This window comes from Camarhynchus parvulus, chromosome 2, assembly GCF_901933205.1.
Source record: "Camarhynchus parvulus chromosome 2, STF_HiC, whole genome shotgun sequence".
Classification (NCBI taxonomy): Eukaryota; Metazoa; Chordata; class Aves; order Passeriformes; family Thraupidae; genus Camarhynchus; species Camarhynchus parvulus.
In genome coordinates, this window is record NC_044572.1 from 47,979,221 (window position 1) to 47,993,720 (window position 14,500).

Genomic DNA, 14,500 nt, shown 5'->3' on the forward strand with positions numbered 1-14,500 from the left:
ACTAAAGACTATATTAAAGATCTGTTTCAGTTTAGAATGATAAACAAGAGGGTTATAAATCTCAAAATACTGTTTTAGAGGAATATGTCTGATTGTACTGAGATTTTGTACTGAATTACTGCATAAAAAAAATAAGACAAGTGGAGAAAAAGCTTTTTTTCCCTGCCAAGAAGATGGAGTCAATCAGCTTGTGGCTCTGTACCACTTTTATCCCTTTGCTATGACTGCTGAATGAACTACACTGGCAAGTTAGACATTGCAAGTATCTGTTCAGTTTATCCACAGCTCTTTGTGAGCAAATGATCAGCTTCCTGGTTACCTTGCTCAGAGAATACATACTGAAGTTTTCAGAGTATGTACAAATGATAAAGTTTTCATCACACTGTAACCACGAGGAATCAAAATACTTAGGGTGTCCTGTTTGGAGCATTTCCTGGTTACTCTGATAACAACCATTAACCTTATATCTGGATATAGACTGCCTGATATATTTAAGGCACTTTTGGGGCTTGATCTTAATATCCCCATCTAGAGAAAAGGAGTGTTGCCCTCCCTTGTTTTATGCTCATTTCCATAGTGGTTTATCCACCAGCCTTTTGGCAGCAGCAGGAACCAATCTAATATTAATAGATTACCTGGAAGCCCTCAAATTGACTGCATATCCAACAAGAAAGTTTGAAATGCTGTTTACATTCCAATAAGGCTGTTGTTTAATTTCAGAGATGTTACATGAAATGTAGTGTTAGCAGTTGAAATTCGCTGCAATTTTTCCAGAAAGCCTTGGCTAGCTTTAATCAGAAGTAATGCATTTCTATAGAAATTAATTACTTGCAAGTTATTGGGGAGCGGGGGTATTTATAAATGAAAACATAATTTTGAATGTTTGTTGACCCAAATTGATGGATTATATTTATTTACAAAATTAATTGCCACTGATGTAGCTTACCATAAAAATCTGGTTGAGGAAATATTTTCAGATGTGCATTTTCATTCAACTGCTAAGCACAACCAAAAAGCCTGGGCTGGTTGTGCATAATTGGAGTAAATATTTTTTCAGGTTTCATTCATTTGGAATCTAGGTTACAATTCTGGATAAAAGAATTTAAGAGCTGTTTGAGTATTTTGGACAGGAAAATCTTCTTTTTATTTGCTTAGGAAGTATTTCTCAGTCATATGCACCGACTGGACGAAAGTTGCAACATTGAATTGAAGTGACCGGGTCAGTCAGGTCTTGTTGGAGGGAGGTTTATGGGTTTTTAAAAAATGTGTTTCATAAAAGAGTCCTGATTTGCATTTACAGTGAGCTTCTAAAATGATGCCGATCATTCACAATTAGAGTAAATATTTTTTCAGGTTTCATTCTTTTGGAACTAGGGTTAGAACATTCAGTGAAAATACTGAATGGCACTTCTAACTAAACTGGGCACACGTGTGTGGGAGGTAGTAAGAAACTCAGTAGAAGCATATGTTTGGTGTTCCAGGCAATTTTTATTTTATATTAAAAAAATGCCAAGCCCCTTGGTAAGAAGGCTTAGCTGCAGCACTGAGAAAAAAACCCATTTAACACTTCAAGAATTTGGCCTCTTAATTTTTTTCATCTTTAAGTAGTTACAGTGATGACATTCATCCATCATCAAACTATTTGCCTCCCTTTGCTGAATGGAGGTTTCATGACTCCAGTGCCGGAGTGCACCAGGACAGCAATGGCTACACGTGGCCATGGATGTGCAGGAGAAGAGGCAAGTCTGACCTTTAGGCACAAGCCAGAGGGAGCAGAGGTGGGGACTGCACCCTCTGGGGAGGAATTTGCCTGTTCAAACAGCCCTCACTGCTCCAACACCTATTTTGTGGGAAGGGAAGGGAAGGGAAGGGAAGGGAAGGGAAGGGAAGGGAAGGGAAGGGAAGGGAAGGGAAGGGAAGGGAAGGGAAGGGAAGGGAAGGGAAGGGAAGGGAAGGGAAGGGAAGGGAAGCTGGAGGGTGCAGATGTTCTGTGTCTGGATTCAGCTGGCAGTTGATAACTTCACAGGGAGTTAATAATTGTTGAGGATTTTCAAAATTGAATGACTTGCATTAGTGCTAAATTGGGTTGACCCATAGCTTCTTAAAATATAGGAAAAAATGGGTTTGGAAAAACACACTACCTTATTAATTTATCCTTGTATGTCTGTTCTTTGTATTATGATATCCCCTGCTTTTTGTTGTATTGCCTTTCCTTCTTCCGTATTTTTACCATACCAGATTGAAAGTTAGTCAGCATAAAGTATATATGAAAATGTTAAGGAGTTTGGAAACACCTGGCTCAGTGTATCCATGTCTATTCCAGTGTATTGGAATGGTCAATCTAATGACAGCAACTTGGAGAAGGAATGGTGACAATTCTCTGGAGAAAAAAAACTGTACATTTTTTCCTCTGACAAAATGAAAAAAAAAAGTTTGATTCTAACAGTTGTAAAATAATATGTGATGTTGCTGTGGAGTTTAGGTAGCTGTTCCAAAAATTTCATTTAACAAACACCACATTTGACTATGTTCACAATAAAATTTCTTTAAGTGATATATCATGACCAGCATTTGTTATTTCAGCATCACACTGATGTGACTGTCGCTCATTCTTTAATGGCTAACCATATATACATTTACTGGGGTACTTGAAATTGGGATCAATAGGTAATCAAAACTTAAGAACTCCTGCTACACAGTAAAACTATTTTAGAAGTTTTCCAATCTTTTAGATCATGCTTACTTAAGTCAGCATTTTCAAACCTGAATTAGTTACCTGCAAGTGAAATTCTGTCTCCTTTGATTTCCATTTCAGTTTTTCCATTTCACTGAACATGATTAAGGTTCCACCTATAGGCTGTATTTAAGCACCTAAGATTGTAGTCTGTTTTTTTAGACATGTCAAACACATAATTCCTACTAAAGTCAATATATCCTATATATGCTCAGCATTCCTGGCACCTGGAATGAATTTTAGATCTAATTCTGCAGGTGTTCCATGTCAACAAAGTACTGCACCTGCCCAGAATTACCTGTAGTGCTACACTCAAAGCTCAACAATGACCACTTCCATTGGTCCCCCCCCAGAATTATTCTATATGCTATTATTCCATCTTCTTGTAACACCTGTTGATCTTAAACATTGTAACTCAGCATCTATGTCCCAAATTCACGTTAGCAAATTACCAAGTATGTAATTGCTGCTACCAGAATCACTCCAGCATATTTTGCTGTGAATTTCACACATGCAAATTTCATTGGAATTTTTGTCATGGCAAAGATCAACATACTGATATGACCAATTGTTATTCCTTATGAAAATCTACACACAACTTTTTTTTTCTGATGTAGAACTGCTCTATCATAAAAATCCTCATTTTACCAGAATTGAGAAGGTCTTAGTCTTCCTGCAGGAAATCTGGAAGGTCTTTCAGGTATCTATCATGAGCTCTTCTGATCTTAGTGTTGGTGATCTTCTTGTGTGTTATGAAATTAAAATCAGAATGTATTATCTATGCTGCCTCATTGAAGTACACCTCAGAAGGAATAGCATAAATGCCACCTTGGAGTCATATTGATTAGATTTGTATCCCATTGTTGTTCTAATACCTCATATAGAAAATGTTAAGTCAGTAAACTTAACACATAAATAAAATAATCTGTTTTCCTGTCACTCTTTTCAGAGTAAATGTTACTTTCTGATAAGAAAAACTGCAGATAGCCAGTTGCTTTGAGAAACTCATTAACAGGGACAAAGCTTATTTATTTATTTATTTATTTATTTATTTGATCTCAGAGAAAGGTTAGAAATATTGTATCAAATGATAAAAAGTTATCCAAATGATTACTGAGCCACTTGAAGCCCTATCTTCTCCTTAATACTGTACAGTAGCTGTCAGTTATCTTTAGAATAAAGCTTCTATTCCAGTTTTCATAGCAAAGCTATATTACAGCAAATGTGTTACTTTTAAGAATTCTACAGATCTGTTCACTTTAATCGGTCCTTTCAAAAAAATACAGATTTTTCAATTAGATGTTTAAATATACTTGAAATTAGAACAACAGAAGCCAGCCTGAAGTACAATTTAAAAAATTAAATGTCTGCTTTGAATGCATTTTTTACTACACAAACCCACAAGATCAAAAAATCTCACTGTAAGCATATTTTCGGCACACTCATAAAAATAATCACATAATGCATACCCAGACGCTTAATGGTAAACTATGCTTTGAACACTCTGAACAAGGGCTGTGATTCCAAATAGCAGATATGTTCAGCTCCAGCAGCTGCAGTCACTGCTGCCTGAGATATCCGCCAGAAGTTACCATCCTTCTGCTGCTCCTCAGCTGCCTGGTCTAGTGAGCTCTCAGCTAACTCACAGACTAACTCACAGACTAACTCACCAACTGCTACACCAGCTGAGGAGAAACTCCATGCAGCTCTCCAACATCTGGCAGGGAAGCAGACCAGGCCACTGGTACAAGGAGTCAAAACCTCTGGCAGCAAAGGCTAGTTCTGTCTAGATGGGAAATCAGAGCCCAAAGATAAAGCTCGGTCAGCTGGAATATGCCTACCTCATATTAGTGCAAACCTATGCTTTATGGCTTGCAGTGACTTGAAAGAATAAGCAAACCTTGTAACAGTAAAGTGCAGCAAAGAGGTCTATGTAGAAAATGACATAATTCTTTAAGTCGATGAGTTCCAGATTAATAAAACATGCTGACCAAGCCAGATTGTGACCCTTGTCGTGCAGGGAAAGTCCTTCCTTTCGGGAACTTCACACTCATACTTTTTTGGGGTTGATTTCTTTCTGGCCATTTCTTGTTTTAACGGCCTTTTTGGGGCCACTGATCAGTGGATTGGTGTTCTTGGTTTGCGGTTTCAGGGCTCCACTCTGACCACTGCGTCCTGAATTCTGGCTCTTACTGCGTGCAGTTCGCCGTTTTTGCTCTTGCAGTCTCTGTTCCCACCTCTGTAGAAATGCAGAAGACAAAGGATGAGTTAGGGAAGGACATAATCATAAATAATTACATCCTAATCAAAGCTACCCTGAACCACTGATGCTAGTGCTACCTTTAACAGCCTCATGCTCTATACTGCAAGGTCATTGATGTCAGCATGTAATGGCTATTTGCAGGGAGTGTGTTCTAGGTTAGAGGGAATTTCCACAACACCAGTTGACGGAAATGACAATTGCCCATCTCATGTGCACGCTGCATGTGAGTGCCTTCTCAGAAATAGAGGGGAGCTGGCATCATGCCATCAAAAAGTCAGGACCAGCACACTGGAGCTCCTTTGTAAGGCCCTTCCTTGCTGTCTTGCTGGATGTGCTACTTGACTTTTCCTTAGAAAAGTCTACAGGAATCAAACCATCCATTCACAATATACATTTAAGCACACAGCCACAAGGGGAGCTAGTTTACTTTCTGCTTCTGCTTTTCCCTGGGGCAGAAAGGACTGGGCAGGAACAAGCTTATGCTATGGACAGACAATAGCATGATCACAGTGAAACAACACTGTTGAGAGTTGCAATAGCATAGTTTGAATAATGCACCTGCAGCTTTATTCAGCTGCATCCCCAAGACATTTTGAAAAACAACGATAACAGCTGTCAGGTTTTCATATCCAATAATGCAGTAGTTACAAAATAGGTTTTTACAGTAAGTTTGACTGATCAACTCTCCAAAACATGGAGGGATCCATAAAACAGCAACAGAGACTGCAGACTTTCACCTCTAGGAACAGAAATACCTACTTTAAGGAAAACAAGGTAGGCAGTAGAACCCAGAAAGGATCTCACCTCTCCCCTCTATTAACTTTCCCTTATGAAATTGCTACAGGCAGCAGATTTACCCAGTGATCAGAGCAAGAGAAATTCTTGCTCTGATCTTGTTCTCCAGCTTGCCTATTCAATATCTCTGCACTGACTTTGATGCAGCTCAGACTCTTGTCCTGGCTAGAGAAAAGACCAGAAATGTTGTGGTTATGTTAACAACTGTCTTCTGTGGTTGACAGACAGCTCAAAACATCCATTGTAAGTGGTAACTCTACACAAAATTTGGATGCAAGTCTTCAGAGATGAATGACGGCATTAAAATGAAGCCACTGTGATACCTAGCTCCATACTGGCTTTGTGTGGTCAGAGTTATTTCATGCATGTTTATAAAACCAAAACTATCAGCAGACATTTAGTTGTGTCCCACTCAAATATGTTTAAATGAGGATTTAGTTTCTGAAACTATTAATATGAGAGGAAATTACATGTGCTTTGAAGGACATTTTTTTTGGCAGTCATGCATGTATTTGACAATCTGAAAACTAATGCCCAAACATGATTCAAGACATAATTAGAAATGACAAAACAGTGTGAGGAGGTGACTAAAACACAATGTGTGCCAGCAACAGGCCATTAAGTTGACAGCTAAAGGATTTCAGGAATCCAAGTCATATGTCAATATTCTTCTAAATCCCACATGGCATCCTCTGCAACTGCCATGTATTTATTTTTTAAAGATTTAAAGCATGTTTTCTTTTCCACACATAGGTTTCAGATGAGTAAGTGAAGAGGGTAGGAGAGAAGCATTGAATGCAATTTTCTGCAAGAAGCTGGTCTGTAATCTAAAAGCTTTTTCTTATGGATTCCTACATCTCTTTTCCTCCTCTCTATCAACTGCCAATCAACTCGTAATTAAAACACACATGTACGTCCTTAAACATACATGTATGTCCTTAATGCTCTGAAAACCTTTCTGAATTCCAAAAATAATTTTCTTCCATGTTTAAAACTGGGAGGAAGAATCAGACCTTCTCTCAATGTATCCTTTCTTTCCATTAAAAAGAGGAGTTTACAAGCAGAGAGCGATATCAAGTGCTATCCTGAAGCCCCAAAAAGCAGGGGCATCTGCTGTGCCTGTCACCCATGTCTCTATACTAAAGACTTTTCCTCCCAGTGTTTCCTGAATCCAGAGAGACAATGCCCAATCCTTTGGGTGGGTCTTAGTAGGGAGTACTTAGTGAGAACTGTGTCTCCAGCCTGTAATCTTTAATGCAGCAAGAAACATTAATCCAGTGCAGAGGATTTTAACTTCCTTTCTTATCTAATATGGGCTATGTTCTCATCTGCATATCACCTTCACTTTCATATCATTGCTCCTTGTGGTAGCAGGGAAAAGAAGGAAATTCCTAGAGACATTACTGTAAGAAACCAGAATTCACACAAAGTCATTCCACCGGGTAAAATTAAAGAGAAATAAAATTTTAGAGATCCTAAACCACAAGATCAAAGTATTCAAATTTTCACTTATACTTGGGTAACTATGAGGGCTGAAAATGTTCAAGTGAAAATAATGACACCCAGTGGAATTACAGATATCTGAAAGTCATCAAAGTTAATCAATACTGAAGTGAAACAAAGGTGTTTAACTTTTTATCAAGAACCTCAGCATTCTTTTCTTTGGTTGTATTTACCTTAAATCTTCTGTTAAGTTGGTCCTTCCATTTTTCAACTAGACACCCATCAAGAAGCATCAACCTGAAATTAAGAAATACACACAAATTATAAGTATTTCTAATTTTAATTCCTGAGATGCCATTCCAGATGATTTGATACAGATTGAGGTTGAAATGCCCCCACAGGTACTGGTACTGATAGGTTTTATGGATGGGATGATGGGATACCATATGTTTCTCTCTGTATTTGTGTGAAGAGTAGATTCAACTGATGCATTTTACTTCTGACTTTAAAAAGAAGCTGTTTCATATGCACCAGCTAATACAGCTTACCTGAAAAACAGTAATATAATTATATGATCACTTACAATTGTACCCCTTTCTACCTATAAATACATGAGGATGGCAGTATGTGTTTCCTACATATAACTCCTTAATGAGTGCTTTAAGGTGAATTTGGAAGATGCATGGTTAGTGATACTTGCCATACTTGCCTACCAGTGAAATCTGGCTAGCTCCTGCATGAAAACACTGAGTCTAACTGCTATGAAATAAACAAAACAAAAATGTGACTATTAAATATATATGCCTTAAACAGCTCCTAAAGCAGCTTATTCTAAAGCAGTCTTATGTCACACCTTCCACATTCCAGCCCAGTGACAACTTCTGGGTTTTTTTTAGTTGATTGGTTGGTTGGTTGGTTGGTTGAGATACCAGGCCTTAACATGCCCTAATATAATTTCACTAAAATTCTGGGGGGTTGTATTTAGACACCAGTGCTGGCTGGAAACATCAAGACATAGTTATAAATGCACACAACATCACACAGCACTGTTCTGGCCGGTGAAGGTTAAATAGTGTAGCAGGACCTGACCTCCAGTTTCTATTAATAGCATCACTGCTCTCAGCAGCTCAAACACAGTAAAAAATGCTGCCTCTTGCAGTCATTAGCCTCTGTGCATCCAGTTTGACCACACATAAAAGGCCTAACACGAGTGCAAACCTTGGAGAATCAGGACCAATATGCTATAAATTTCTTTCCAAAGAGAAATTAGAGGACTAACGTGCAGGATTGACGCCAAGACCCTACTGCTATGGATGAAACCACAACATGGGGTACATTTGGCACAGCTTTGTTCAGGTCAAATTATCCAGTGAGGCTCTAACCCAAACAACAGGCAATAGGTATTTTGCCATTGACTGCAGAGGAGGTACAGCTTCCACTCATTCTGCCTCTGTCATTTTAAAAAACTGCTGTAACTCAAAACCTTCTGTTTTCCTGCCACTGAGTTCAACAGGAAGCACATATAATAGTTTATGTTTCTTTTTCAAATCCACTTTAGTACACTATATGAAATTAAAAACCTCAGTGACCTTTAAAAACCATCACAAGACATTTAGTGAATCACGTGTTTTTTCCATAATAATGGAGATGCTGATTGTGATCTTTGACTTATGAAATCTCCCTTTCCTAACAGCCTCCAGAGGATCCTCTGCAACCCAGAGCCCCTCCATCGCCGTTCTGGTCATACTCCTTCTACATGAGTCAGAGGTTGTATCCCTAAAATCACTAACACAAAGAGAGGGCTCTACATTAATATTTGTGAAATACTTCCAGACCTAGAGGGGCAAAGAGATGAGTAGTAATATAATACTGTGTCTGCTAGCTCACAAGACAAAAACAAGACAAAGCAGTAAGGTATCAGATGGCAAATTTTAGAAACACCTATAAAATGCTCCCAAAATATCAACATAAAGCTCATTAAAAATATGGGCATGGCCCACCACATCCCACATGTGGATGTTCCGTGGTCCTTGCAAGTGTGCGTGACCAACTAACAGCAACATCACAGTATGCAAAACCAGCCTGCACATTTTACAGACAGCCTTGCCTCCAAACTACAACACACAGGCCTACACAGAACCTAAAACACCACAACCTGCTCTGCTGGCATCTACTGGTGAGCTTGGGGTGCTAATGTGGATGGGATGTCCCCTTCTGCCTCAAGGAACCAGGGAGAAAAGGGAGCTGTGATTCATCACTCCTTCCCATCCAAGCCAGCATGCTGGATTTCCTTCCATGCCTGGGGCTAGGCTGACTGCCAGATGAAAGGTCTGGTGAAGTTTGTTTTGTTTTGTTTTTAATTTTAATCATACAGCAGGACTGGCAAGCTGCTCTAAGAGTATTTACTTTTCATCTGCCATCTGGGAGCTGGAGCTCCAATGGCTGCAGCTTTGGCTGGTCCCGGTACGGCTGCGGGATCAGAAACATCTCGCTGACGGCACTGGTCCAAAGTATGGACAGGCTAGTGGAGAAGGCCTGACTCTGACTCCAGCAGCTCTGCTGACAGAGGATGTGCATCATCTCTTGCCCACTCCCCTGGTGAGGCAGAACGATGCCTTCCATGTGGTCCTGTCAACACAGACCATCACCTACAGCCACCATTGGGCTTGTTGCACGCTCATCCCTATGGAAAGTGGTCCTGGAAAAACACTCCCAAGCTGGAGGTGACTGAACTGGTGCATGATGCTTTATCAGTATGCTGTCAGCACCTAATGCCACCAGATTTTATGCTCTTTGCATGAGTCAGATTTTGTAAACACATCATGGCATGGAGCTGAGGCTGATGAAGTGAAGTCAGCTGTGAAGGTAATGGAAACATGTACACGTATGTATGAGTTATCCTAAAACAAGCCTGTGATAAGGAAGAGAGATTTACTGGTCCTCCTTCCCATCTACCACAGCCAGCTCTAACACTTTTCTGCAACACATCACAGCTCACCTTGAGCGCCACTCATAGCACATGATGAGAACATCCTGCTTTGGTTGAAGAGGCGGGCACTGGCAGGAGGAATTTGTAAGAAGAGGCACTTGGGACAGAGGAATTGGTGTTGAAGACTTGAGTATGTCTTTGACTTCAACCACAGTGGTTATCTCATTGCAGTTCCCTCTTTCTACACTTTTTACTTTAGCGTGAATGACTGCAAATAGAAAAACAGAGGAGTGAGAACAATAAACAGTCTTGGAAATTTAAATGCATCTCGAAATTAAACAAAATATATTGAATTGGAAGCTGCTGTTTTGGTTGTGAAACTAGAACTACTTCTGCCTGTGTGGGCACGAACAGTGGCTTAGAATAACAGAGGCCTGATCTCAATTTGGTTTTCAGTAGGACTGTTGACAACTGTAAAATCAAACATGTGCTTAAATCTTTGCCAGATCAGGCTAACCAATCTCGCCTGTAATCACACACACAAACAGCTCCTTCAACTCAGACTTGAAGAACTCTTTGCATAAACCTAAGCCATTCTCCAGACACATCTGGCTATTTCCGATTAAGTAATGAATAATTTACCTCACAGACAGTTGTCATGAATTTCATCTTTTCAATAATAAAATCACTTCCTGTAGATTGTAACCAAGAAATATAGTCTTTTCTTACATATAAGAAACAAGGGAAGGCTAGAAACAATAGTCAAAAAACTAAGAGGCTTAGGATTTCCATTATTTACTTGAGCAATACCTTTTTTCATCATTTGCCTTTGGATTCTCTACCAATAGTGAGATCCTTATGTAAATGAGACACTGAAAAAGGTTCTTCTGACTCTGAATGCACAATCATTTGTATTTTTACCTTTCATCGAGGAAAATTGCATGTCTGCACAGATGCAAGAAGCTGAAGCATGCTCTGAAATGATCCCTGGGCTAACTTTGTACCTAAAAAACTCTGGCATCACCTACCACTCCAGCATTTCATCCCTTCTCTCTTCTGAAAAATACCAGACTTAATAAATTAAGTATGATTTTTACATAAAGGATTTTGTCTCTAGGAAATGTCAAAATAGAAAGGGTTCTACTGTCCAAAAATTCTTCAGTGAAAGAAGCATGAGGAGTGTACAGACCACAGGGTGATCAGCCTGCCCCGGCCAGCCACAGGCTCAAAAGCTTCCACATAAACCTCATAACATTTGGAATAAACTTCACACAATGGAAACAGGAGACCAGCACTGTTAATGCTGCCTGGGGTTTATGTGCTACCTTTATCAGGACATGTATAACAGACACAAAACGTGAGGAATTTCAGTTTTGGAGACTCACAATCCATTTTCAAGTCTGATTGGTACAACTGAAAATACAATTTGGCTGTATGTCTTATTTTAAAAGTTTTCAGAAAAAAAAATGATTGATTTTCAACTCATTAAATCTTGTCTCTCAATTAATTTTCCATATAAATAGGTCTATTTATCTTACAGGGTGCTGAATAAAAATTTACATCTCAAAAACAAAATCTTGTGTTCCCAAATTCAATGGAAATAAATTTTGGACCCCAACATACAGATTCTACTTAAGGAACACTCCCACTGAAATCACTGGAATCAGAAATTACAAGGCTAACACCTTTCATTTTGAAACAGACATTTGATATCACTACTTTTCATATGTTTCAGGCAACTATGGAAAATCATTGTTCCACCTAAACATATCTCTATGTTGTACTGACACAGATCAAAGAATTATATAAAAAGAATAAGTCATGTAAATGCATCAAAATGCTACAATGAACAAAAATTGTACAATTACCTGAGCTAGAGGTTCAGCTTGATTATTCCCACCCAACATGCTAACAAAGAAGCAAACAGCTACAAACTTACTTTTGTTTGATATCAAACAAATAGGAACTGAACTATATGATAACCCTACTGCAGAAGAACTAGATAAATGACTGGGGAAAAAACCCGCCATTGAGAAAATACCCACAAAGTGCAAAATGAAGCAATACTGCATATAAAACTCATAGTTAATAGGGGCTTTTTATTGACACTAGGTTTAATCTGGCATTTATCTAATCTTAATTAGACTTCTTCCTGACTCACACCATCAGAAAACTGAGGCAGGGGGAAGCCAAGAAGAAAGAGGGGTGAATAATTATTTTTGTTGCCAATATGTCACCAACATATAATAAAATTATCAGCTATCTCCGTGGCTGGATGGTGCAAATTGTCACTGAATTCAGTCAATCTCTGACAATTCTGCACCAGCCAGAACTCAGGCTAGTAAGTAAAAGCATATACAAATTTATAAAAACTTTTTAGTTTGCTGCAGCTGGTTCACATTAACAAGTTTTATTTGGGTAGCAAACCCCTGTTTATTCTACCTGCTGGATGAAAACAGGAGCTGGCCAAGTCGTCACACTCACATCAGGCATAACTGCTTTTACTATTTACTAGAGTGACCTTTGCAGCAACAACCACCCCTTCTGTGGAGAAGAAGGGTGCACATTACTGATATTTTACTGCTTTTGTCAGAAATACACCATCATCTGCGCAATTACTACTACTGCCTGCACATGGTGTGTGCTACAGCTGGATTTTGGAAGAGGACAGCTCGGTATTCCCTGGCAAACACCACTTGGAAAGGCTGTGTTGGAGCAGTCTTCTCATGCCACACTTGCTGGATGGGGCCTGGTGGGGGTTCAGCACCCACACAGAGCTGCCTAACTTGCAGGGACACAAGGAGGATGTGGGGCAGGCAAAGTGAAGCATTTCCCCCATGCACTTACTGTAGCTGTAGTTCTTGGCCAAGTAGGTTGACAGTGTAGGCTTTGTCTTTTTGCACCTGCACCGCTCTTCAAAGGAAGAGAAGGGAGAAAGGTTGAGAGGTGTCAGAGGGACCCTGTCTCCAGGGAGGTGGAGGTGGGGGATCGTCCTAGGCTCACCCTGGCCACGGCTCCTGCAGTCAGGCTCCAGGGGTCTGTCCGGCACCATAAAGCCCTGTGTGAAGTCCGTCCACTTCACATCTGCAAACAGAGGTGCGTCAGGGAGTGAAAACTGCCGGTAGAGGCTCCAGGACTGGAGCGTGGGGGTCCCGCAGCCCCCCCGTCCCAGCCTGGGGCGACCCGCGGGGGTGGAGGGAGTCCTCCCTCCCACCTCTCGCTGCCCCCAGGGCTCTCACCTTCCGGCACGTCGGTGACGATGGCCTCTGGGGAGATGCAGACACCGCGGTCGTAGACGGGGAGGTCGTCGCAAGCCAGGCTCTCGGGCCAGCTGTGGTTGTAGCGGCGCATGATGGGCTCGCAGCCGTCGCGGGCGCGCTGGCAGACGGAGCGGCACGGCTTGATGGGGTCGTAGAGGAACTCCAGGGTGCAGATGGGGGCGTACATGGCGCAGAGGAAGAAGGACAGGACCGGGCTGCAGCCGGTGGCCACCAGCTCCTCGTACTGTTCGATAGCCAGGACGGCGTTTTCCTGGGTGCTGTGGTGGAGGTGGTTGGGCATGCGAGTGATATTCCAGGGCATGGAGCGGCACATGGGGATGCGTACCGCCTCGCACGGCGCGCCCTGCGCCCGCGGGCTCACCCGCAGCCACAGGGACACCGCCACCAAGGCACGCAGCATCCTCTTCCTCCTCCTTCTCCTCCTTGTCCGCCGCCACCCGCCGCCGCCCCGCGGGTCCCGGCGGCCGAAGGGCGCGGAGCGGCGCTGCCTCTCGGAGCCCGGCTGCAGTCAAGTCGCGGGAGCCGCCGCGCCGACAGCCATGGACATCGCGGGACCGCATTTATAGCAGTGGCACGAGTGACGTGGGGCCGATCGCGCTCCCTTGGCAGCCCCGCTCCTCCGGGGGGTGGGGGGTGTGCGCGTATGTGTGCGTTTTGCTGTGCAGGCACGGTGACATCACCTCCACCCCGTTTAATCCCCCGGCGACATCACTGCGTCTCTCGGCCGCCGCTCCAGCTCCGTTTCAGTTTTCATCTGTGTCATAAATTCCTTCAGGTGGAAGGGGGGCGGCGAGGGGGGAGGGGGAGAAGGAAACCCAAACCACACGGTTCTGCCGCGGGGCTCTGCGCTCCGGCGCGGGGAGAGGGAAGGCGACGGTAGGAACCGCGGCTTCTTCCCGTGGGGCTGAACTTTATACGCCGCGTTTTCTCAAGGGAGAACAAACTTTTTGCGGGCTTGAGGGAGCTCCGGCGGCTGTTCCCGACGCCTGCAGGGGGTTGCAGAATTCCCTCCATGAGCTCGGCACGGACGGGGAAAGGCGTGAAGCGCACGGGCG

General features: G+C 42.0%; 1 protein-coding gene across 2 annotated transcripts; it reads right to left on the minus strand.

Moving 5' to 3' along the window:
• Positions 1 to 4,476: 4,476 nt before the first annotated feature.
• On the minus strand, positions 4,477 to 13,872 carry SFRP4 (secreted frizzled related protein 4). 2 transcript variants are annotated; one of them, XM_030971875.1, is made up of 6 exons: positions 13,404 to 13,872; positions 13,168 to 13,248; positions 13,012 to 13,077; positions 10,234 to 10,432; positions 7,469 to 7,532; positions 4,477 to 4,973 (listed from the first exon to the last, which is right to left on the minus strand). In XM_030971875.1, the coding sequence occupies exons 1-6, from the start codon at positions 13,843 to 13,845 to the stop codon at positions 4,785 to 4,787; spliced, it is 1,041 nt and encodes a 346-aa protein (XP_030827735.1). In that variant the 5' UTR covers positions 13,846 to 13,872; the 3' UTR covers positions 4,477 to 4,784. The 2 variants fall into 2 exon arrangements, with proteins under 2 accessions (XP_030827735.1, XP_030827734.1); XM_030971874.1 differs by having other exon boundaries at positions 13,012 to 13,248.
• Positions 13,873 to 14,500: the final 628 nt, after the last annotated feature.

Excerpts from the sequence above, each read along its gene's own strand:
- SFRP4 (XM_030971874.1), bottom strand. The coding sequence starts at position 13,845 with ATGCTGCGTGCCTTGGTGGCGGTGTCCCTGTGGCTGCGGGTGAGCCCG. Across the intron at positions 10,433-13,011 it reads GGCCAAGAACTACAGCTACA|TCATTCACGCTAAAGTAAAA; the intron begins GTAAGTGCATGG and ends TTCTATTTGCAG. Across the intron at positions 7,533-10,233 it reads TGCTATGAGTGGCGCTCAAG|GTTGATGCTTCTTGATGGGT; the intron begins GTGAGCTGTGAT and ends TCTTAATTTCAG.